The 26153-nt window shown below is 36.6% G+C and overlaps 1 protein-coding gene across 1 annotated transcript in view; it reads left to right on the top strand.

Annotated features, from left to right (window-relative positions):
• Positions 1–14104, top strand: part of LOC142349208 (uncharacterized) — a 124365-nt gene extending 110261 nt beyond the window's left edge. The window contains exons 2-5 of the mRNA XM_075400625.1: positions 6778–7042; positions 7124–7342; positions 13171–13305; positions 13816–14104. Of these exons, the coding sequence (XP_075256740.1) occupies positions 6778–7042; positions 7124–7342; positions 13171–13305; positions 13816–14003 (807 nt within the window). The 3' untranslated portion in view covers positions 14004–14104. The remainder of the gene's footprint in view (positions 1–6777; positions 7043–7123; positions 7343–13170; positions 13306–13815) is intronic.
• Positions 14105–26153: the final 12049 nt, after the last annotated feature.

The following is a 26153-nucleotide window of genomic DNA, read 5'->3' on the forward strand; positions in this document are numbered from 1 at the left end:
CTTCTAATTTTTGGCGTTTGTTTTTCCTGTTTTTTCTAAGTTTGAGTTCTACCTCATTATTTAAAATACTTTGTTATTTAAGTGAATATAGTGTTTAGATACAGCCAAATGTTGCGTTTAGATACGTTGCTAAGATCAATTTTGATCTTTCTGATGCGTAAACTAAAAGGAGATGCGGACTAATTTTTCCAATGTTTGTTTTTTTTGCTTTGGTTTACATGATTAGTTGAGGCATTTGTTTGACGACATGTTGGCACTGCCTTTTTGACTAACATTGAGCGTTTTGCTGTCCCTCGGTTGAATTGGCAGGTTCTACAAGTTGACTGAAATAAAATACATCTGAGATTTTGTATTTTCTGGTGAGCCCAAAGTTTTTTTTCTCGCTGCCTTCCATAGCCTTTGTTTGTTTCCAGCGATTGATATGACTCCATCTGATTGCTGCCTTCTTTTAGGTTGGATTTTCTTGTGGTTCTTGGTTTCTATCTTCTAATTTTTGGCGTTTGTTTTGCCTGTTTTTTCTAAGAAGTTTGAGTTGTACCTCCTGATTTAAAATACTTTCTGTTATTTAAGTGAATAAAGTATTTAGATACATCCAAATATTGCCTTTAGATACGTTGCTGAGATCAATTTTGCTCTTTTTGATGCGTAAATTAAAAGGAGAAGCGGACTAATGTTGCAAATTTTTGTTTTTTTTTGGTTTGGTTTACTTGATGAATTGAGGCATTTGTTTGAGGACTTGTTGGCACTGCCTTTTTGACTGACATTGAGCGTTTTGCTCTCCGGCGGTTGAATAGGCAGGTTCTACAAGTTGATTGAAATAAAGTACATCTGATATTTTTGTATTTTCTGGTGAGTCCAAATTTTTTTTCTCGCTGCCTTCCATAGCCTTTGTTTGTTTCCGGCGATTGATATGACTCCATCTGATTGCTGCCTTTTTTAAGGTTGGATTTTCTTGTGGTTCTTAGTTTCTATCTTCTAATTTTTGGCGTTTGTTTTGCCTATTTTAGTTTGAGTTGTACCTCCTGATTTAAAATACTTTCTGTTATTTAAGTGAATATAGTGTTTAGATACATCCAAATGTTGCGTTTAGATAGATACGTTGGTGGGATCAATTTTGCTCTTTCTGATGCGTAAATTAAAAGGAGATGCGGAATAATATTTCAATGTTTGTTTTTTTGGTTTGGTTTACCTGATGAGTTGACTGATATTGTGCGTTTTGCTCTCCGTCGGTTGAATAGGCAGGTTCTACAAGTTGATTGAAAAAATATACATCTGATATTTTATTTTTTTGGTTAGCCCAAAGTTTTCTTTTGTGCTGCCTTCCATAGCTTTTGTTTGTTTCCAGCGATTGATATGACTCCATCTGATTGCTCCCTTCTTTGAGATTGGATTTCCTCATTTTTCTTGGTTTCTGTCTTCCATTTTTTAGCGGTTGTTTTGCGGTTTTTATTAAATTTGAGTTTTACCTTCTGATTTGAAATGTTTTCTGTTATTCATGTGAATATAGTGTTTAGGTGCATCCAATTGTTGCGCTTAGATACGTCGCTGAGATAAATTGTGCTCTTTCTAATGCGTAATTTAAACGGAGATGCGGACCTATATTTCCATTGTTTGTTTTTTTTGGTTTGGTTTACTTGATGAGTTGAGGCATTTGTTTGAGGACCTGTTGGCACAGCTTTCTGACTCATATTGAGCGTTTTGTTCTCCATCAGTTGAATAGGCAGGTTCTACTAGTTGGTTGAAATAATATACATCTGATACTTTTGGATTTTCTGGTGAGCCCAAAGTTTTTTTTGGCGCTGCCTTCCATAGCCTTTGTTTTTCCAGCGATTGTTATGACTCCATCTGAATGCTGCCTTCTGGATTGGTTTTGGCCTTCAGCCGGTTGTGTTTTTGTCTTTACGTATGTGATCATTGTTTTGAATCCTAAGTTTGATCTGTATCACTATGCAGGCTAGCGGTCTATTGTTTTCGCAGTGTTTTGTTTTGAATAATCAAAATTGCTTGTCTCTTGGTGTTGTTGTTGTTGTATAGGCCGCCGCTCATAAGGTGCCCAGGTCCTTGGACACAGCTGCAGGGTCCCTCCACAGGTCGCCTGGTTCTCGATTAAGGTAAGATCTCTTCATGTGGCTCACAGTCTCGTGCTCATTTTTGCTTTTCCTGCATAGCCCACTTTTTGAGCCGTCTATTCTCGATAGATAACTGTTGAGTTTTGAGCTAGAGCCACTTCTTAGCTGACAAAGGATTACTTCATCGCTGGGTGTTAGTTCTCGTGCGTTTTGTATCAGGACGTCGGGTGGAACTGGAGGGCTATCGTTCAAAACTTTGTTGTCAGCCAGATTTTCTACAGTGTGTTGGACCTTTTCTCTATGGATTTCTCCTTTCTTGCATGTCGGTTCCAAAAGGAGATTCTGGCAATATGGTGTGGTGTTCACGCAGTGGTTTGCGCACTTGCCGGGTGGAGCTGTCTTTCTTCGTTTTCACATAACAGGGGTGACCCGGCTTTTGCAGTGCTTCCTCTGCGCACTGGCTGGCAATCATAATGCAATTCTCTTTTATGGGTATGCACATTGTCTCAGTCCGAATGTGATTAACCGGCGACATTTTTAGGCAACCAGTAACGGCTCCCAAACCGTCATTTTGTCGTGCTTCGAGCTTTTTCCAGTTTGTCTCAGATGCATTCGGGGTTCATGTCGCCGCACCATAGTTGAGTTGATTTCAGCATGGTTTCGTAGATGATTGTTCCTTCATGTCGCTTGAGGCCGTGGTTACGGCTGCAAATTGCTTTGATGGCGTTGGTCCGTTTCAGAGCCTTTTGGTTGACACCTTTGATGTGCTCGTTGAAAGTGAGGCTGTGGTCTAGTGTCACTCCGTAGTTTCAGTGAATGAACTGTCGGTATATCTGCATTGCGCAGCCTTATCCCTAGCGGTTTTTTCCATTCTTTGTTCCAGGTTGAGAAGAGCATCGAAGCACATTTTCCAGTGGAAACAAAGAGTTGTTTCCGCTCAAGGTACGGCGAGGGTTCGTCCAAGTATCGATTTATGCGTGCTCCTGCGTCCTTTCTGTCTGTACTCTGTGCATATACGGCTATATCGTCTGCATATATGACAGGCTTCACTTCTTCATCTTCGGCGGGGAAAGGACGGTGCCTTGCGGGACGCCTGTTTTGATAACAGCTGCTTTTGACAACACACCATCGAGTTCCGTTCGCTGTACTCTACCTCTCAGATAGTTCGAGAGCCATTTTTTGGTGTGAACTGTTATTTGCGACTCAAGAATCAATTCGATGATTTGGTCCAGGTTCACCGTATCGAAAGTTTTCTTGAGATCAAGCGCCACTGCAATCGTTCTTCTTGGTGATCGTCTCCCATTGAACCCATCTATGACATCTTCTACCAGGGTTGAGATGGCAGTTACGGTCGAATGTCTTTTCCGAAAACCATGTTGCTGCTTGGGCAGGTTGGTGGCCTGCTGTATCTCAGGCAGTAAAATTCTCTCGGCAATCCTGGCCACAGGAGAGAGGATGCTGATTGGTCTGTAGCTGTCTGGAGAGTCGGCTGGTTCTTTGATGGTTTTGCCAAGATTTTGCCTTAAAATACTATTTTGTTCTCTTCTAAGCTGTGTGAGGTTTTCAGCTGTAAGGAAAGCGTGAAATATCACGGCAAAGCATCATAGGGAACCTAATAATCGTCAATTATTTCTGTATGTATTTCTGTTTGTGTTATTATTGTGGTTTTTTAGTGCATAAGATTTTTTGGAGACGTCTGAAAGAAAGGCAGCTCACAAGCGAACAAGTCCAAAGGTGGAAATGTTCGGATACATGGCACAAAAAGACTCGACTAAAATATTTGGACATTAATCGGCTTTGTGATATCAAAGAATCATTTGAGTTTTCTCTCCGTGGAGACGATCCTCTACCAACAGTTGAGTGGCAGAAATTGCGTGAAGAACTCCGCCGGGATTTTTCACTTCTATGCAGAAAATTGATCCTGATCATTGCGCGGGGTGTGTACTTCAATTCAAGCTTCCTTCAAATTCCTTCTGGCATCACATCTTACAATGACGGAAAGACTTTTAACGTTTAAGCACTCAAACTGGACAACCCAAATATCACGTCAAGATAAAAGGATTGGGAACATCTCATAACCGGACAGCATTTCTTGCTGCATTAAAACTGGAAGTGAAGAGCGAAAGGATTCTTCCGGGGCAGTTGAGATGTGGTCTTCATTGTGACTGCTCGACCTTCATTTATAAAAGCCCCTTTGATATGTTTTTTCTATTTGAGTTGTAATTCCTTATGAAATATCTGTTCTGTTATTTGTATGATTGTTGACTTTAAGTGCATCCAATTGTCTCGTTTAGATACGTTGTGATAAAAGTTGCCTTCTCCGACATATAAATGATAAGTGGAGGAGGCCTATTCTTTCGAATTTTTGTTTTCGGTCCTTTTTAAGTTATGAGTTGAGGCTTTTTTTCGAGGATTTTCGGCACCACTTTTTAAAATTATGTTGAGCTTTCTGCTGTATCAGTTGAATGGTCAAATTCTACAAGTTGATTCATATAACATACATCTGATTTTTCGTGTTTTTTTGGTGAGGCCGATAGTTGTTTTTCCGCTGCCTTACATAGACCCTTCGACTTATTTTTCTGTTGGCTTCTTTTTAGAAACATGTGCCTTCAACAGTTAGTGGCATTTTGTTGTTCTGTTTGCAGCCTGAGTCTGTTTTCAGCGATTGGTTTATCTCTATCTGATTTCTACCTTTAGTTAGATAGGATTGTGTTATGGTTTTTTATTGCTCTTTAAATTTCAGGCGGTTGTTATTTTTTCTTAATTTGAGTTGTTATTCCTTGTATGAATTGTCTGCTCTGTTAATTTTGTGATTGTTGAGCTTCTATTTATCAAACTGCTGCGTTTAGATACGTTGTGATTAAAGTTGCTTTCTCTGGCATATAAATGAAAAGTGGAGGAGGCCTGTTATTTCGAAAGTTTGTTTTCGGGTCTGGTTTAACAAATGAGCTGAGGCTTTTTTTGAGAACTTGGTGGCACTTAAATGCTGTTCTGTTGTTTGTTGAGTTTAGATGAAACCACTTGTCGCGTTTAGATTCGTTGTTTTGATAAAAGTTGCTTTCTCTGACATAAATGAAAAGGGGAGGAAGCCTATTATTTCGAATATTTGTTTTCTGGTCTGGGTTAATTTTTGAGTTAAGGCATTTGTTCGAAGACTTTTTGGCACTACCTTTTTGAGTGATGTGTGGCGCTTTCCCCTCCATCGGTTGAATGGGGAGGTTCTACATGTTGATTGATATAAAATACATCTGATATTTTTTATATTTTTGGCTTGTTGTAGTTTCATCTCTCCCTTGTGAAAAGTTGCTGTTTTCTTTTGCTATTTAGTCGTGGAGTGACTTGTTTATGACGTGTCTGTTGAAATAAATATGAGTTACTAAAAAGAGAGAATTTTCTATCAAGCTTTGTGTATAGTTCGCCCTGTGTTATCATCTCAAACAAAGATTGCAGCATTTTTTTATTAAAGGGTGGAGCTTCTCAATTGGTCTTTAGTTTCCGCGAAATATATTCTTGATATCGATATTAAAGTAGGAATTCCATCCGCCGTTGAATAGTTTGTTTGATTACTAAAATAAGTTTGAAGTCAGAAGAACTCAAAGTTTGGTTCACTTTTTCAAGAGCTTTTCAGTGATAGCTTTTTTGCATGTCTTTGTAAACAATATCGACCGAACAAAACTGAATTTAAAAAGCCATAATGGCAGAAATTTCCTAACCCCCAAACAAGTTTGGAGGATTGGATTACAATTTTTATAGCTGCGAAGCTAAGCTGAGAAGAGCTATATTGTGGTGCTCTTTGTTTTTTTGCAATTCTAAGAATTTGAATTGTATTGGGGCGCTGTCTTTTTTAAGATCTGAAGATCTGTGTACATTTTCATGCATGGTGGTTGAATTCAAATTGGAGTAGTGATTTTGGTCATGCTGAAACAGGAATTGAAGCGAAAAAGCGAGTAGTTTTGCGGCGTGAATTGTTTTTTTTTCTAATTTTAAAGTAGTGAAAAGACAGTGTTTGAACAAAATTTGTCTCACTAACAGCGTTTGCGCCCGTGACTTTATTTCTCATTGTCTCTCTAGCAAAGGTTTTAAGTTCATTTGCGTGATTAGATTTTGATCTTACATGACTTACCTCACTCGATATAATGATTTTTGCACTTTAGGTTTAATTTGAATTAGTTGAAGGCCAAAGGAACTCATATGTGCAGAAAAGGTCCCTATTAAAGGGCTTTTGCGGAATGATAATTAACAATTTTCATTATTTTACCGATCAATGTCTTTTACATAGCTTTTTGAGCGGCGTCGAGTATATATTCAGATCTGTATCTGTTTCTATCTCTATTGTACGGCACGCAAGTCTATTCTTTCGCAGCTATTCCGGCAATCAGCCCGCTATGTTTTTGTCTTGGCTTTTTGTATGTGATCATTGTTTCGAATCGTAAGTTTGATCTGTATCACTATGCAGGCTAGCGGTCTATTGCTTTCGCAGTGTTTTCTTTTGAATAATCAAAATTGCTTGTCTCTGGGTGTGAGGTTCTTTGGTGGTTTTACCAAGATTTTGCATTAAAATACTATTTTGTTCTCTTCTAAGTTGTGTGAGGGTTTCAGCTGTAACGAAAGCGTGAAATATCACGGCAAGCATCATAGGGATCCTAATAAACTTCAATTATTTCTGTGTAGATTTCTGTTTGTGTTATTATTGTGGTTGTGTTTTCAGTGCATAAGATTTTTTGGAGAGACGTCTGAAAGAAAGTTAGCTTACAAGCGAACAAATCCAAAAGTGGAAATGTTCGGATACACGGCACAAGAAAACTCAACTGAAATATTCGACATTAATCGGCCTTGTGATATCAAAGAAACATTTGAGTTTTCACTGCGTGGAGACGATCCTGTACCAACAGATGAGTGGCAGAAAATGCGTGAGGAACTCAGTCGAGATTTCTCACTTCTATACACACGACTGATCCTGATCATCGCTCGGGGTGTGTACTTCAATTCAAACATCCTTCCAATTCCTTCTGGCATCATTTCTTACAATGAGGGAAAGAACTTTACCGTTTAAGCACTCAAACTGGACAACCCAAATATTATCACGTCCAAGATAAAAGGATTGGGAACATCTCATAACAGGACAGCATTTCGTGCTGCATTGTATCCCGAGGTGAAGAGCGACAGGATTCTGCCAGGACAGTTGAGATGTGGTCTTCATTGTGACTATGGCTGCTTGACCTTCATTTATAAAAGCCCCTTCGAACGAGGTCTCTCTGCTAAAGAACGAGGAGGTCAGTACAATAGGTTGCAGCTCTCAATTTTTCCATAATTGTTTTCTTTCCGCGCTACGGAAGGGAAATATTCTTGCCTTCAGGAGCATGTTCAATAACACGAGAGGTGTGTATAATTAACTGCTCTCAAACGAGGTTAGTACCATTTATTAATAGCCGCGTCAGCAATTCCAGGCGGCTATTATTGCGCTCCTATTTTTTACAATTCAAAGAATTTGAATTGTATTTGGGCGCTGTGTTTTTTTTAAAGATGTGTTCACATTTTGCACTGACTTTGATCTTTCAAAACGGGATAAACAGGTAAAGCCCGGCCCGCATTAAGTTTCATTAGAGGCCCAAAATGGGCTTTAGTCGTCCTTCAAGTGCTTAGAATGGTGTAGCTGCTGGAATGGGCTTAATTTAAGATTAAAAGGTCATTGTTAGGAGTTTTGGGCTCAAAATGGCGCAATTTTTTATGTTTTTTGTGATTTTTTTTTAGTTTTTTTGTTTAATAGCCGCCCTCATCTTCTCAGCCGGCTATTATAGCGCTCCTATTTTTTTTTTACTTCGTCGAATAAAAAAATGTTTCGCTTTACCTCATTTTGCCGCCTTTTCAACATTTTGCGTGAAATCTTTTTGACTTCTCTAGGCTAGTTTCTCTCTTCTCTCATTCTGCTAAAAGTGTTTTTGAACATCAGTTGCTCAGCAAAGCAATTCAAAATGAACAGAGTCCGTATAAAAAATTGAAGTCAGAAGTAGAAACGGGATAAACCCATAAAGCCCAATTTTAGATGCCCGCTAATTGAACGTCGTTCCTATAAGTCTTAGTTACCATCTCTAATGCTTATTGGTATTGATAGTAGCCCCTGTAGCCTCTCTCTAAAACAGAAGTATGTTCAACCACGAAATGCCATCAAAATAAATCGGACTTAAAAAAATGTTTTTGCACAAAAATCTTTTTTTTTCAATATCTTCTGTTATTTCAATCCCAATCATGCTTATTGGAATCAACGGCGGCTATTTTCCGGCAATCTGCCGGGTATGTTTCATTAGTCTTAGGTTGGTGTTTTTAACATATGATGAAGACCTTTTGCGAGACAAAATTACTTGTTATGACCATTTTATGAGCTATATGTTTCGGTACTACAAACACAATCACGCAAAATGATACAAATTTTGCAATCTTTATTGAAAGTTTTTGTCATTTTCTGTGTTTTAAAATCTGCAATTTTTTTCCTAAAGTTGTTATTTATTTTTGTTTTTTGTCTGTTTTCAAGTGCCAGAAAGCCTAGTACTCAGTCCGATAAAAAGTTACTGCATGATTGTTAGTTTCAATGGATTTGTTTTCACCAATTTAATCTTTCGAATTTTAAAAAATTTTTGATAAAGTTTGCAATTTTTAAGTTTCCTTCAAAACATTTTTTTCCAGTTTTTCTTGGCTCAGTAGCCAGATAACCTCATCCAGGATTTGATAGATTCTTGTTAAATAGTTGCTAGGAGCCAATTGAATAGTTTTCAACATATAAATGGAACGAATTTCTTTTATGAAATTTGAAATTGTTTCTAAAAATTATTGCCTATCGATCTTTGAGCCAATGAATTTTTCAAGGCTTGGAATTGGGTTACTGGATAGCCTCTAGAGACACGGAAATGATTCTGAAGATATTAATGTTACGATTTTCAGCAGCATTTATTAAGGTTTGCAATTAATTTCATTGTAAAAAATTTTTCGGTTAATCGATCTTCAAGGGCCAATGAATTTTTTTCAAGTCTTGCAGATATAATCTTGGACCGGTTTCAGAAACAAATATTAGTTCTGAACATATTTTTGAAATAGGTATATTTAAATGGATCAAGTTTTGCTTTAGGGGTAAAAGCTTCAAGAGTTTTAGCAATGAGTATAATTTTGTTTAGCGTTTGGTTGCTTTAGTTTTTGTTTTTTTTTTTGACTGAATTTGTTTGTCTGTTGGCTGGCATTGCTCAATTGATCTGCTGGTCAGGTTGAGTACTTCTAAGCTTTTCATTCATTTCTTTGAATTTTATTTCAAGACTTGTCTTGCTATGTTTTTTTACTTCGTCTAACAGATTTTTGTTTCGTCTTACCCTGCGTCCCGCGTTTTTGTTTTTTAGGCTCAATTGCGTGACTTACCACACTCAATAAAATGAATTCTGAACTCAATAATGTGCATCTAAGAGTGCCAAACATATATACCCTAATTCTTGATACCCTAAGAGTCTTGAGTTTTCGATTTTGAATATTAATTTTGAAAAGCCCTATTATGGCTTTCTCCTTCATTTCATTGTGGTGGTGTAGAGATTGGTAGACGAATCGGAACAATCTGTCCAAAGCCAGGGTCGCCACGTGGAGGCTCTCTACATACCCCTTCATCGAGCCACAGACCATACCCTAGCAAGCGGGCTTCACACCAGGAAAGTCAACAACGAGCCAGATCCTGAAGATGACTGAGCTTATTGAAGAAGGGTACGAAACAAACTGCTTCACGGAAATCGTTTTCATCGACCTCAGTGCAGCATATTGAACGATCAACCAGCGAAAACTGTGCAAAAAAGTACTCACAATTACAGACGACGGAAAGCTAACAAGGATAATCAAGAACCTCCTCGGCAACCGACGCTTCTATGTAGAGTTGCAGGGAAAAAGCAGCAGATGGAGAAACCAGAAGAACGGACTGCCCTAGGGAAGCGTCCTGGCACCTATCCTTTTAAACACCAGCCTAACGCTAACGACCAGCCTATGCCCAAAGAGACTATGATGAGTTTGCAGATGACAGAGCCATTGCCTGCCAAGTATTGCTCTTAATGAAAATAGAAAGAACTCTAGAAAACGCCCTGGATGAGCTTGGCCGGTACTATGAAGAGAATAATCTTTGCCCAAACCCTTCTAAAACGGAAACAAGCGTTTTCCGCCTAAAAAACAAGATGGCTGCAACCAGGCTCAAAATCAACAGGAATGGAGTGGAACTGAAACACTCGAGTTCCCTAAATACCTGGGTGTAACACTAGGTCGAATACTCACGTATAAGAAACATTGCAGAAACACAGCTCAGCAAGTGGCGGCCCGAAATAACCTTTTGCAAATGTTGACATTTGCCTCGTGGAGCGCAAACCCGAACGTGCTGCGAACGAATGCACTAGCGCTCTGCTATTCTGCAGCTAAATACGCGTGTCCTGCCTAGTCGTGCTCCAGTCACTAACAAAGTGAATATAGTCCTGAATGAAACCTGCCGGAGGATCACAGGCTGCATTAAGACCACGAAGATCAGCAAACTCCACGCACTGCCTGGAATAAGCCCACCGGAGATAAGGAGGGAAGCAGCGACTCAAAAAGAAAAATGGAAGCAAGAGACCGACAAAAGACACCCGATGTATGGCCATGAACAGAAACCGAGGCGGCTGAAATCCCGACAGAGCTTCCTCAGCTTAGCTCGAGCATATGACAATAGCCATAAATTCAGGACAAAAAGATGGAACCTCTTGAACGGACTGTGAAGAGAAAACCTACCACCGTTAGAGAAAAGCCTACCACCAGAACAGCTCTCATGGAAAACATGGAAAAGCCTGAACATGCTCAGAGCAGGAGCAGGGAGATGCCGAGAGACCCTGCACAGATGGGGAACAGTGGATAGCCACCTGTGCAAATGTGGGACCCCTGAAAGCATGACACACGTGACCCAGTGCTCGCTGAGAACAGCAGTGGCAAAATCTGACCTCTGGTGCGCAAATGCAAAAGCAATCCAGCTGGCCCAGGAGATTAAGAACTTCAGTTAGAATTTGGACACGAAGAAGAAGGGTTTTCTCCTTATAGGGCTTATGTGTCTCATATAAATGACAGTCCGAATCTAACTCAAAAAGCCGAGTGGTCTACTAAAGGAATGGTGGTCATAGCCACAAGCATCTATCGCGGCTATTTTCCTGAAATACGGTTCTCCGATTTTTCGAACGACCCATTTGACTTTTTGTCCTCAAAAACAGGATAGACAGGTAATGCACGCAGAGCTTTATGTGGGTGAGCAGCTCTCTTAGAATCTTACGCCTTACTAGTCACTTAGTATGCGATTCACCGAAACTGTTTCAAGGAGACCTTTTCTTGGTTTGAAGGGCGGTTCCTAGTCTTAAAAGTTCGACTCCCCTCAATGCTCCACCCCAACGCACTTACCCCCTACCACTCCCCACGTCCACTCTCCACCTCATTTGGACACCCCTCTTGTCCAGCCATCCCAACCCTAATCCCCTCCCCCCAACGCTTGGCACCCCTAAGCCCCAGCTGTCTACTGCCCAAGCCGGTCGTTTAAGACCCATTAACCCGCCGTTCGTCGGTTATGTTTGTCATTCAATTCAGTATCTACTGAACTAAAGAGCCACGTAATATTGGACAATAAAACAATAAGTTGGTAACAAATTTAAGTTGAACATCTATAATAAACCCATTTGAAACTAGAAATAATTATGAGGAATACTATATGAAGAAATGTAGTTGATGGTTTTCCATTGTGGCCTGCTTGGAGGGAAGGGTAGGGCTTAGTTTACTAGGGGGCTTCAAGTGGTTTTAAAAGGAGGTTTTTTAGATTAAAAATTCTACGGCAATTTTATTGACTTGTAGTATCGAACGCAGGCTCCACTTCAGTTCTTGCTCATTTTACACTCCCTATGAAATTGTGCAGACATCATGATGCATTTAAGTTAATTGGGAGTTGGGTGTATTGCTTTACATGCACTCTGCGCTTTCTGGTACGAAACTTTTGGAAATTCAAATTGATTCAGTAAAAACTTTGCGTGAAGACACATAATGTGCTTACGACGCGTAAATTTACTCTGGCTCAATTTTGAGTGTTTTGGATCAACCTTGCCGCTTATTCATTTTTATCCTCTCCAATTTACCTCCATAAACTTAAGCCAGCTGCTATCAAAGCCAGCCCTCCTACGTTGACTTTGTTTCTTCGGTTGCCACCGTCTTTGGTGTCTAAAATTAGCTCTACTTTTTGCATTCACTGTTTTCTAGTTTTAAGCGTTTGTGTCGTTGGGATATTATTTTGCTGGGAATAACAATGAAAATCAAGAATGATACATTTCAAAACCTCAATAGGATCTAAGCTTTTTTAATCTTAAAATTAGTTCAAAGTTTTGGTGAGCCCTAGCACTTAGCAATTATTTTCATTTTGTTTCAGATTTCTTAATTACTGAGGGTGGGAGAATCATTTGATACCATAGTTCTTCCATGTTTTTTATGGATTTGGGAAAATCACCAATTTTTTGTCATTTATAGTGGCCAGTTGTTTGGGCACGAACCTTTGTTTTTCTTCGTCAGCCGCCTTTATGATGCTGTACGCAATTTATTTTGTGCCCATTTCGAGGTGCAACTCAGATTAGCATTTTAAAGCGAGCAAAAAAACAAGAATGGTTGATAAATCAAAGCTCTGTCTATAACATAAATTTGCTGAAAGATTTAGACTTGCCATGTATTAGCTCTACGCCTTTGATGCTCTCAATTAAAAGCAGAAGTGGGCATATACATTAAGTTTGTGTGTAATTTAGCACCTTTTATTATTAATAAATAGCACGTTGAAAAGTGAACTCTTGTTCTTTTACTCCCTTTTGTTTTGATTCCAGTTGAGGTCAAAGGAGTCAATATTGGCTCTTCGTCTGTAATCTACCAGCTGTCTTTGGTTTTCATTTCAAATCTCAACAGGCACATTTTGGAAATCCGACTTTCTGGTTACCTTACTGCGTCTTATGAATTGATTGATTCATTGTGGAGTAATGTTTTGATACAATGAACAGTCTAGTTGCATTTATTTTTCTTTGCCACCAGTTTTTGTATTCTACTTTAGGCGACTTCATTGACGTGTATGGTTTGGAGGAGGGCGACTTGATTGTGAATGCGGGTGAGTGTCTTCAGATGATGACTGGCGATCTAATCAGAGCATCGCCCCACCAGGTTGGATTCCCGCAGCCCACCGAGAAAGGTAAGTTGAGTTTGTCGTGTACACAATATGTAATCACCTATCTAACTTAACAGTTTTTGTGTTATGCTCAGATTGCTATCAGATTTTTTATACTTTTTTAGATTTACTTTTTTCTGCTTTTATAGAGCATAGAAAATCGAGAGGAAAGACGATTGGAATATTCTTTATAGCTTTCAATTTCTCAAAACGCTGAAGCAGATCCAAATGACATTTTAAGTTGTTTAAATTCTTAAGTTACGTACAGAAAATCTGGGTAACCCTTTCATTCATCTTTCTGTTAAAATTGGAGAGTTGATGAATGAAGAGTTTGACTGACTGTATCGTATGAATACACATGTTAAAGAATGAGTTTGCAAGCTTGATGGATGAAAATTCCTATAATACCGTTGATGGTTTTTCGCTTTCAGCAATTTGAAATTGTTTCAAATTTAAGAACTGCTTCGCGACTATCAGTTGTAAATCTTTGCGAATTTCTAATTTTATTCTGGTAAGAGACCAACTGTTTTTCAGGTGTGGTTCCTGCTGCCTTCAGTTTGATTGTGTTTGGACTATTTGATGACGAGGCAGAGATAGAGACTCTTCCCAACATCGGTGCCAAGACTTCATACCCCATGTTCAAGTTCGGAGATTACTTCACAATGCGACTGCACAAAGTGTTCGTGGAAGGCAAGGGGCTAATTGATGAACTGCTCGAATGAAACTGAATCAGCCAAACTATCATTTCAATAAGATAACTTGTCTATCCTGTCTATATATTAGAATACACTTGATTAGCATCAAAAGATTATTTTGAAATTCGTTTTTGTTTGTCCTAGTGAATTCGTGAATTTCGTGCGCAGATCTGCACATCCTGTGGGAAACAAGCAAAAATTCAATCCCATGCTCGAAACTCAGTTTAAAAATCTTTTGCAGGCTATAATAACTTGTTTAAATGAACTGCTATTGGTTAACGATCAGCTCACTTAAAACAATGTAAGGATGGTCGGACGATGTAAAGAAGGTTTGTAGGAGACAAAACTGCGGTCTTGATTGCCACTGATTAATAGCAGACGTCAGCGACACACATGGCTATTTTTAGACCCGGTGCTTTTTAATTGCTCTCAAAAGAAGTTTGTATCAACTATATTAGTCCTGTCGGTCTTTTTAATGCAATTTTTTGCTTGACCGATTTTTTGTCTGACGCTTTTGACTTTTGTCAAAAACGAGATAAACAGGTAGCGACCAGTGGGCATTAAGTGCTCTTAAAGTCATTCAGTTCTGTTTCAGCTCAAACTGTTCTGGAGACTTATACTTAAGTTGTGAAGGACGGTTATTAGAAATTGATCCCCCAACAACCGCGAACACCCCCCCCCCAAAAAAAAACACTGCAGAGTTAATGGAATGGTGATCAATATTTTTTTTATTATTCCAGTTTTAGTAATAGTTGGATAAAATTTCAATTTTTTTTTTCAATTTTGCGGGAAATTTTTATCATATTCCAAGTGTTTGGATCTTTATGAGCCACTGAAACTATTTTGAGGCTTGAAACAGTGATACTGGATAGTCTCTTGAGACAATGAAATGGTTCTAAAGATAATAATATCTTGAATTTTAGCAAGATTTTGTTAAAATTTGCAGTTGTTTTTGAAATTTTAAAATATTTTTTCTATCTTTCTAATTTTAACAACCATTACTGGGCAACGAAACTTTTTAGGTCTTGGAGATGGGTTACTTGACAGAACTTTCGAGACAAAAAATGTTGAACTTTTTTTTTACTGTGCAGTTGGAAACTTTTTGTTTTAAGTTTTCTTTTTTTCGGTTTTTCTATAGGATTCATTTACTAACAATACTAGAAAACTAGAAGTTTCAGAGTCAAGTCCCATCTGGGAAAAAATCCGCGTCTCTCTTTCTCTCTCTCTATCTGTGGGTTAGCGTTTCTTTCCTTCTCTTTCTCCTTCACGTTTTATCTCTATCTCTCTCCTTTTGTTGATGCCGCACTTCGGCTGCTGTTATGTGGCGTAATATCATCATCTCTGATCCGTCATCTTCTTATAGTAGAAATGTTTTTACCATAAATGACTTGACCGGCCTTTTTTAAGCAATCAGTGCTAATTTCTCTCAAGCAATTTGTAGCAAATTTATTAATACTGATTGTCTAATGCATTTTTTCGCTTGGCAATTTTTTTTGTCGGACCCATTTGAATTTTGTCTTTAGAAACGGGATAAAGAGGTAAGGCACAATTTGCATAAATTTCTCTTGGAGCCGTTCAGCCCGCTAGTCTCCAAGAAGCTGTTTTGGAGACTTATACTTATGGTGTGAAGGATGGCTCTTAGAAATTGATGACACCCCGCCCTCCAACCAACGCCCCATCAGTCTCCCCAATCCACTTTTGCACCCCCGCTGTGGTGCAACTCAGCTGCGCTCACCTTACGCCCCTTAAATTAATCTAAAGCTGGTCTCACTAAACCGTGGCTAGCTACTGAGGAAGCCAACCGCTCGCCGGTCGTTTGAGATCAATTCGCCCGACGTTAGTCGGTTATGTTTAATAGCCGCCCTCATCTTCTCAGTCGGCTATTATTGCGCTCGTATTTTTTTTTACTTCGTCAAACTTTTTTTCGCTTTACCATTTTGCCGCTTTCTCGACATTTTGCGTGAAATCTTTTTGACTTCTCTAGGCTAGTTTCTCTCTTCTCTCATTCTGCTAGAAGTGAATTTGAACATCAGTTGCTCAGCAAAGCAATTCAAAATGAACAGAGTCAGAATAAACAATTGAAGTCAGAAATAGAAACGGGATAAACCCATAGGCCCAATTTTAGATGCCCGCTATTTGAACGTCGTTCCTATAAGTCTTAGTTACCACCTCTAATGCTTATTGGTGTTGATAGTAGCCCCTGTAGCCTCTCTCTAAGAAACAGAAGTGTGTTCAACTGCGAAATGCCATCAAAATAAATCGGACTTAAAAAATATTTTTGTACAAAAATCTTTTTTTTTCAATATATTCTATTCGTTCAACCCCAATCATGCTTATTGGAATCAACGGCGGCTATTTTCCGGCAATCTGCCGGGTATGTTTTACAATCTGGATTGTAAAGAATTTGGATTGTGTTGGTGCCTTGCTTGTTCTTTCACTATTCGAAGAGGAGTATTTGTGGAGTGTATTTTTTGATCGAAAATATTGTTGCTGTTTGACACAGGAAATGCTGCGTATAAGATGCTTGCTTATTAGAAACCGCTCAACGAATTTGAAGAGCAGAGAAATTGTTGTCTGCTCATGCCGCATTTCTAAAACTTTAAAATGTTTTGTTTAGAAAGTATAAGTAACAAAACATACCGATAGACAAATTTTCTTATTTTTGTTTCAGTTTGTGTATATTTGGCATCCTTTTTAATTACGCGAGAAAGAAGTTTGAAGCATTACTGTAATCGTTTTGGTCTTTTTCAAGCAAAGTTTTCTGTTGACCGTTCCTGCGCTTTTTCTGCATTCTCTACAGTGACTGTTTTCACGCTTCACTTCATTTTTGAATGATTGCAATTTCTCTCATTGTTTGTTGCTAATATAGAAGCGATTGTGAGTGGTTGAGGACCAAAGCCGTTGTACCTTATTTGTTAAGATGCCAGACTTCTATAATGGAAGTCGTTGGTCCAAATCCCTATGAGGTCGGAGTTCTTGCACCCATCAAACTTTCTAAGCAACAACCGTAAAATAATTTGCCCTCGCCGGTTGTTCGAGAGAAATTCATCGGATGTTAGTCAGGTTATGTTTTCAATTGCTCTCCTTCCGACATTAGTTTATTGTTAACTTAGAGCCGAATGTAAACGATAAAGGTGACGAAGTAGCGAAGCCGGTAAAGTTAAGTGTGTAAGGTGTCAGAATGCCACACGGGGCTTTGAGTGTTCAAAAGCTTCTAAGCGTTACCATGTCTTCAAGAAAATGCACCGCCTGCAGTTAGCGAGCAAGGAATCCGACGATAGTCGGTTTTTCTATGTAGTTGGAGTTTGCTCATTGGACGAGGCAGCTATTTTTGAGTGAACACTCAGTTATCAAGATTATTGAACTTCAGTTTGCTCAATTATCAAGATTATTGAACTTCAGTTATTTCAAATTCCAACAATTTTCGGTTTTTTGGAGAATTTTAGTTATATTTTTCGTGCAATCTGTTTTTTTAACAAACTGATGAGCCATAACTGTATAGCTGAATAACCTATCAATTCAGTTGCTTGTCCTGGTTGGGTTTGGACGAGGCAGTTATTCTGCAAACTTTATTGGCTAAAAATGGCACTCTTGTCGCTACCCTTTGGTCTTTTGACAGTAAATGTTTCCTCTTTGGTTAGTATCTATTTGTTAATATACTCGACAATTTGAATTAGATTAGCGATCTGCTACCGTGCCTATCTTTAGAGAGCATTTCGTTTGACATCGGTCAGATGCATTATTAATAGCCGCCATCAGCCTCTCAACGGCTATTATTTAGGCGCTCTCTTTTCTACAATTCAAAGAATTTGAGTTGTATCGGGGCGCCGTTTTTTTAAGATCTGTTCACACATTTTTATGATTTTTGAAGTCAAATTGGAGTAGTGATTTTGGTCACGCCGAAACAGGATGTGGAGCGAAAAAGCGAGAGGTTTTGCGTCGTGAAATTTTTTCACTCTTTTTTTAAAGTAGAGTGAGAAAAGGGTGAACAAAAATTCGCTTTCTCGCTGTTGGTTTTGGTTCACATGCGGCTATTTCACTTTGATTTTGCTGTTTTTTCCTATTTCTTTGGTTCGATTTTTTTTCTAAAAGGTTTTCTCAATCCATTCAAACATTTTAGGCCTAGTTTTTTGTTTAAACCAAACTTCAATTTCTCGTTAGTGGTTTTTTGTTTGTCACATGCGGCATTTTGACATAATTTTTTTTGTTTTATTTTTAATTTTTTTGATCTATTTTGTTTAGAAATGATTGTCCCACTTCACCCATAATCTGTTCTAGGTCTATTTTTTTGTTTATTCATCAAAACTTTTTTGAATTGTACGTCAGGACTTGTACTGCTATGTTTTTCTAATTTGCTTTATCTTTTGATCACGTTTTTCGTTTTACATAAGTCACGATTTTCACGTTTGACTTCTAACTTACTTCACTCACTGTTTCAACTGAATTGATTTTAAAATGGTGTCTATTCTGTTTTACCCCCAAGCGTTTTTTACGCCCCCAGTTACAAATTATACGTTCTTACATAGCACGTTACTATGCAAAAAAAATAGCACGTGCGCCTGGGTGGGGGGGGGGGGGTAAAATATATAAGCCCACTAAATTGGGGGTGGGCAAAACAGAATACATCCTTGAAATCTTTCACGCATTCAATTACGCAATGTGGTGAAAACTCAAAGTCAAAATATAAAAATCAACAAACGAGATAAACCGATAAATCCCAGTCATTAAATCATTGAGAATTAGGTGATCAAAGGTCATTAGAGTTTTTGCTAGCTGATATTAGTATCAAGACTAATACCCTTCTGTTTAGAGGCTGAATTAAGTATAGTTTTAGAATCCAACTGAAACTGCCAAATTAGAACACTTTTTCACACTGAAAAAAAAACAGAAAAAAAATTCGGTTAACTAATCTAATATTTTTTTCTTCCTCTGTTTCAATCCTGATGTGCATCAAGCGCGTCAATGGCGGCTTTTTTCCGGCAATCTGAAGGCTATGTTTTAATTTTGGTCACTTTCCTTTTAAGCTTGTCATTGTGATCAATTCTTGTTAGTTGCTTTTATGCTTTATTATTTCGTAGGGTTTAATAGATTACATTTCTGTTTTTTTTTTGTAACAAGTGATATAGAAATTTTCTGCTATGTTCATCATACAGTTTGATCATAGACTTGCCAACGTTTGGAGGTTTCTACAATGTTCCGGTGGCTAAATTTTTAAGACCTGTTTATGCAGTTTAATTAATTTTAAAGTCAAATTTGAGTAGTTTTTGCTCACGCCAAAAACGCCAAAAACTGTGCAAAAAATGATTGGATATCCTTGATTTTTTCGTTTGAAAAAACACTATGGTTGCTGCAATGAAACTTATATCCTTCTTCTTCCAACTTTTTTTGCAGGATTTTTCTATAAATAGCTTTTTTCACCTGGAGATTCGATGTCTAATTTTTGTTAATTCGTTTAAAAGTCTTTAAGTAGATTGGTATTTACAGGCTCTTTTTTAATTCTTGTGACGTGTTTTTTTTATCGAAATCATTTCCAGCGCCAATGGCATCGAAACAAAATTTGACATTTTGAGACCACCGCTTTTCTACTGTGCTAGCGGTCAATAGCATGTTTAATAATTTCTTTTTCCTCTCGGGCAAAATTTTTGTAATCAGTTATGTCTTTTTTACTCAAAATGTTTGCTTGCCTCACGTCTTAGGAATCGAAGAGGAGAGTTGTTTTTCTACAGATTTTCGGTAGATGAAGGAAGTTTGTTCAATACTTGAAATTTGCATAATGTCTTTTCGAACAATTACTTTTTTTTGAGAACTTTGACTTCTGTTGTCCAACATTGGAGTCTAGTTACAAACACATAGTAAGTATAGGGAGTCAATATAATCAAGCATTTGTGGGACAGTTTGCATATGAAATAATTGGCTTCCGAGTTAGGTTTTCAGTTGCAAATAAGCAGAACCCATTTTTACAAAGTGGGGGGGGGGGTTGGGAATTCTACAACATTAAAAACGTTTCAAATATCTTCGCTAAGAAGAATTTTTTTCGAAACTTGCTTATTTTAATTTGGTTAATTTTTGTTTGATATGCTTTTTTATGGAAAAGGAGTCTAGAGAATTCGGTAATCTTGAGGCAGCTTGCCTAGAAAAAAAGTTCGATTGTCCTACGTTTTGTTTTGCATGTAAGCTACTATTCTTTTTCAGGAACAGCTGATTTAAGTCGGATCAAGTAGTGATTCAAATCAAACCATTCATAATATGTGAGTTCCTCTGTTTATGGAGAATCCTAAACTATAATAAATTTTGGCAACAGCTCGCAAGCAAAAATAAGCAGGTTTTTCCTACGTCTTAGTTGCATATAAGAATAATATTGTTTTCAAAATTGGATTTTAATTGGACCTAGGAGTAATTCAATTGAAATGAAACAGAGTATTAACGTTTGCGTTTGTACGGGGAGTTTAAAACACCAAAACAAGGTGGAATAGCTTGCCTAGTAATCAAAAATTGATTTTTACACATTGTTAGTTGCATATAAGCGAGTGCTCTATTCAAAAAAAGATTTTAATCTGAACAAGGAGTAATCCAAATGAAACAATCTTGATATCTGATTTCTTTTTTTGAGGGTAGCCTAAAATTTTAATAGAAATTTTGGAACTGGTTTCCTGATCAAAAAGCAAATAATTTTTTTAAAAAAGATTTTACATTGGACTAAGGAAAATTTCAAGTGAAACAAAACATGATACAAAAGTTCTTTTTTCAACGGGGGGTCTCAAACACCAATACAATGTGAAATATTTTTCCTAGGAGAAGTCGATTTTCATACGTCTTTAACTACAAAAAAGATAATTCTTCTTCAAAAACAGTGCATTTTAATCTGACTGAGGATTAGTTCGAGTGAAACTAAGTTTGAAATGTTAATTTTTTGTACGATTAATCCAGAACATTTCTGAAATAAATTGAAAAGGAAAAAGTTGGTTTTTCAATTTGTATTTAGGTGCATATATGAAAAATGTTTTTGAAATATTTTTTAAATGAAACCGGATCTAGTATATATAAGTTTCTAGATCATCAAACAGTTTTTGGCATAGATAATTCAGGAAAAAGTTGACTTTTCAGTAAATACATGTAAAGTTGCACATAGCATATTTGCAATTAAAATCTTCTAAAAAGTGGATTTCACATGGAGAATGGAGTAGCTCAAGTGAAACCAAAGTTTGTAGTTTGGTTTTGTTTTATACGGGAGTTTAAAACACAAAGATGTTTTCTAATTTCTTGCGCAGGTAAAAAATTGTATCCTCATACATGCTTTAGGACTTATGAGCTAAAAATTTTTTCAAATATGTTGACTTTAGTTAGACCAAGGAGTAATTCAAATTGAAAGAAAATTGGATTTCTTTTTTTCTGGCTACAAGTTTTTTTCCAATAGCTTGACAAGGAACACATTTCATAAAAAAAGGGGAATTCAATTGATTCAAGGAGCCAATCAATATACTCCAAATTTGGTCTGTCAGTAAAGTTGTGTTATAAAAAAGATGCGTGGACCGCGGATTGACATCGACCAAAACCAGCATCGGTGGGTAATCACGAAAGAAATGTCAAAAAAGGATTGATAAAGAAAGATTAAACATTCTGGTACTACCGAAAACCGCAAATACTCTATGGCAGTCACTCAAAACATCAAAAATTCACCGCTATCTTCAAAAATTTACCGCTAGCACCGCATTCATTTCTAAGAGATTATTTTCACCGCTTTTGCCACATCTTAAATTCTTTTTTGACAAAACCTCGGCAGGGGAGAAAATTTGGTATGTTGTTAAATATACAGAATATGCCAAAATGTTTCTCACGAAAATGTTCAATTTAGAAGAAGCATATTTAATGTCTCGGTGAGATACATTTTTCTGAAATTTATGAAGAAAGAAATAAACTTCTAATAAGTTTAGAACTTTTTCAAATTCCCTACCCTAAAGATGCCTGGAGGAGCAGTAAGCCTGAGAAGCCTGTCAAACAAATTCTTTGAGCTGACATGTGCCCAAATTTATGCCCAGACTTCTGAAATTCCTCAAAAATTATTTTGTAGGGTTTTTATTGACTAAAGCTACATGACACATTCAAGTTTTCCACCTAAATTCAGGAAAACGTTTTTCCTTTGGTCAAGCAAATAACTTTTCAAAGTCATTTTGGGCCCAACGTGGTTTCTTCATAGGCATTTTGGATCCAGCTGTCGTTTCATTGGTGAACATTTAGCAGTTTCATAGTTTGGCCACTTGAAAAAATTGTCGGTGGGTAACAATTTTTTCCATGGGTTGAGCAAAAGTCTTCAGAAATCTTTTTTTTTCTGAATTGGATTTTTTTCCTGTTTCTTTTTACTGCAGCAACCACCGACTATATAGCATTGCAGTTCACCTAAAAAAAACAGATGGAAAGCTGGTAAAAGAGTTAAATTTTTTGCAATTCTTTAGATAAAGCAATGATGATAGTTCGACTGCCATACCAAATTACTTGATTAAACGATACTAGTTATTGTAAGTGTAACGGTCTTCTTTCCATCAACCAGGAGGAAATTGCGTTGTATTTCAGTATTTTTCCGATTCCAAAGACGGTTGATCGTTCCCAAAGAAGTTGAGATCATTGAGAGATTAGTGATTATTAAGAAAGGCAAATATTGAAAATTCACACATAATGACTGCACTGCTTTGATGGCAAAAGTGAATAATAACTTTGCAGGTAAAATGATTGAGGCGAAAATATGGACTCATTAAAAACATTTACTTGACGCATGAATTGATAAAAGCTCAAACAATTTTTTTGAAATTCATTTTTTCGAGCCGAGAAAAACTTAAACAGAATATTTGAGTCGAGCTAAAACCCAACAATTTTACTATGTAATTTTTTTTGTGTGGAACGAGTTAAAAAACTAAGTACTTTTGGAATAGAAAGCATGGCGGATAGATTGGATTTTCATACGTTTTCAGTTGCTTGCAGGCAAATATTTCTTCGAAAATAAGGAATTTAAGAGGGATCAGATAACGGTTCAGATAAATTAAACCAGATATATTAACTCTTATATGTATTGGGAGTCTAAAACATTAAAAGATGTTAGAACTGCTTACCAACGAAAAAGAATAGACTTTTTCTAGGTTTTTATCAGCTTTTAAGAAAATCATTTTCTTAAAAATTTATATTAACCTGACCAAGGAGTAAATGAAATCCAACCAAGATTAAACAGTATTTCGGTTCATCTCATAAAACAGACGGAAAACTGACAAAAGATTTAAAAATTTTTTTATAACTCTTACGATAAACCAGTGATCACAGTTCGAATATTATATCAACCCACTGAAGTGAAAAAAATTAGAAACTATAAGGGTAAGGATCTTTTTCCCGTAAAATTTAATTAAATTGAAGTGTATTTTAGTAGTTTTTCTTTCCATCGGATGTTTCATCGTTTTCAAAGACAACGGAGATTATTGATAAATTACTGATTACTTAGAATGACAAATGATAAATTATTACACATAATGATTGAAGTGTCGGCATTGGTAAGTTTTGAGTTTGCACGTAAAATTTTTGAGGCAAAATACGAAACCTATAAAAATTGTTATTGATTCTAGATTTGATGATAGCTTGACAATTTTTTTGTAATTTATTTTGTCTTTTCTGAAATGACAATCAAATTGTTTTATATTTAAAAACCCATCTGCCGTGAAATCGATGACAAAAAACGGTTATACGGAAATACCTAAAAAGGTACCTAGTTTAGATTATCTAATTGAAAAAATGTAAAAAAAAAAACATATTCTTAGCACAGTTATTCTACATAAAAGTGCTGACATTAAAAGAAAGCGGACATTGGTTAATCGATTTTGGATAACACAACAACAATTGAAATGTACGTTGATGACATTTGGAGAAAAACAAGTTTTGGTGTTTGATTTGTAGAAACCACAAAAATTAAGCGAGAGCATTTCTCTCGTTTTTAGGAAAGTTTTGATGAAACTTCATCCTTGGTTATTAACGGAACATAGAAAAATGAAACTGGCATTCTTCAGTTTTTTCATTGCAAAAGTCATTACTTTGGTCACCAAACAAGATCACCAATACATAATGTACAGAGAGATGAAGGGATAAGTAATTGGGGACCAAACAATTTGGCAATAAAAAAAATGTGAAGTAATCTGAATAAAATCAATTAAAGTTATGAAACAAAGTGGATCGAAATTGGCAAACTTTTAACAGAAAAATTACTCATTAATGTAGCATACTGCCCAAAGGTAAACATTTCTTATTAACTTCTGGATGAAATGACTGTAGATATCTCAAAAAATATATCCGTATACAGATAATCTAATATAATTTGGAGATTACAAGAAAAATATGTTTGGTAGAAAGCCAAACAATCACTTGATACAATTACAGCAAATAATGGATTTTGAAATGTTGACAAAAAGTAGGCAATATGGACGAACCGTGAAAAACATTCGTTAATTGAAAACTGTTTCATCCAAGAAGCAAAAATTTGAAGCCAAAATTCCAGATTGAATTCCAGGAGTTGACCAATTCATAATTGGGAATTATTCATCTTTAAAACTTTATCACAACTATTTCAAAATGCAGTTAGTAGTACCCAATACCAATAAACATTGAGACAAAACTTCAATCGTGACACTGCACTGCAAGACTGGTCAACAATGTACCAGACAAATGAGCCTAAGGAAATGTCTTTGGAGTTTGTTTGGCTTTTTAGTATATTATGAATTGTCATGCACCCTTGAAATTGGCTGAAAAGTGCAAAAAACAACAAAAATTGGTTAATACAAGAATAGCATGGTCTTACCGAAGAAAAGCGATAGCATTAATTTGTTGATGAAAAATCTAAAACAAGAGTTTTTTGATAATTACTAAGCGTTTCAAAATTCTGTTAAGAGGAAAGACAGCTGAAAAAGCTGCAGATATTGACACGAAACAGTTTTTCATGCAGCTTACTAATTCAAGAGAGCATACGAAACTCATCAACAGCAAAATCAACTCCAATAGTCAATTGGCAATAAATGTCAAGTTAAGGGAAGGCAGCAATCCCTTTGAGGATAACCGAAAGGCTGCCAAAAAAAGTTGATAACTGTTTTGCCAGGCTTGAATTATACATAGCTGAAGAAATTTCTTCAAATACGTCTCCCGTGGCAACTCAGGGACTAGAAAATATTTTTTGACCAGTCACCCGAAAAAATGTCTAATGTTTTTGATAATCTAACCGGGTATAAAACGGTCGCAGCGGGCTACTTAAGAGAATGGGCGATTTAGAAAAATGTCTTAAAACTCAATAAAAATTTGCCATAAACCGTTTTTTATAATTCAAAGAATTAATTAATTTTGAGAAGACACATTTTACACATGTTCATAGGGAAGGAGACTGATTAGAATAAGAAAACTATCGACCACTTTCAGTTACTCCAACTCCAATTTTTTGTGCAATTACTACTTTAGAAATTCACTCACCATTTTACATTTTAAAGACCTAATTGGCAAGAATTAATACGGTTATCAAAAACAAAATTTTTCATTAACAAAGTTTAAAAAAGATTTTGAAGAGAATTAAAGAATTTCTCCTTAAACTACTTCCTTCGTCATAGAAAGAGGTGTGTTAAACGTGGGATAGCAAAATTGGTTTGAATTTTCATAACATTACGGTGTTTCTAAAGGAATTGTCTTAGATCCTTTATTTTTAATCTTTTTGTTAATAGTCTCAGTGAAACTACGTCAACAAATTGCAATTTGGTACAGTTTGCTGATGATACATCAATTCTATGTCGTGCACAGAATGAGTTATTGATCTTCAAGATTGGAAAATCAAGATTGGAAAATGGACAATTGTTAAAATGTTCAGTTCAATGGACACCGATTGGAAACATCGGAAAAATATAGATTTTTAGGTGTAATAAATAAAAAGGAACTGAAATATCAAAATCAACTTATCAAATTCATCAGTAAAATGGTTTCAGCAATCAGATCAGTTTACTTTGTTCGTCATGAAGTTCCATTAAAAACACGAATAGATCTCTCAAATCACTTGTATTGTCCCGCTCAGATATAAGTTCGATTTTCTTTTTCAAAATTTACAATGCTTTTCAACAGAATTAACAAACGAAATTAATCCAGCATAAAGTCTGATTTTCCATTAGATCAATTTCT

This window comes from Convolutriloba macropyga, chromosome 1 (genome assembly GCF_964194025.1).
Source record: "Convolutriloba macropyga chromosome 1, txConMacr16.3, whole genome shotgun sequence".
Taxonomy (NCBI): Eukaryota; Metazoa; Xenacoelomorpha; order Acoela; family Convolutidae; genus Convolutriloba; species Convolutriloba macropyga.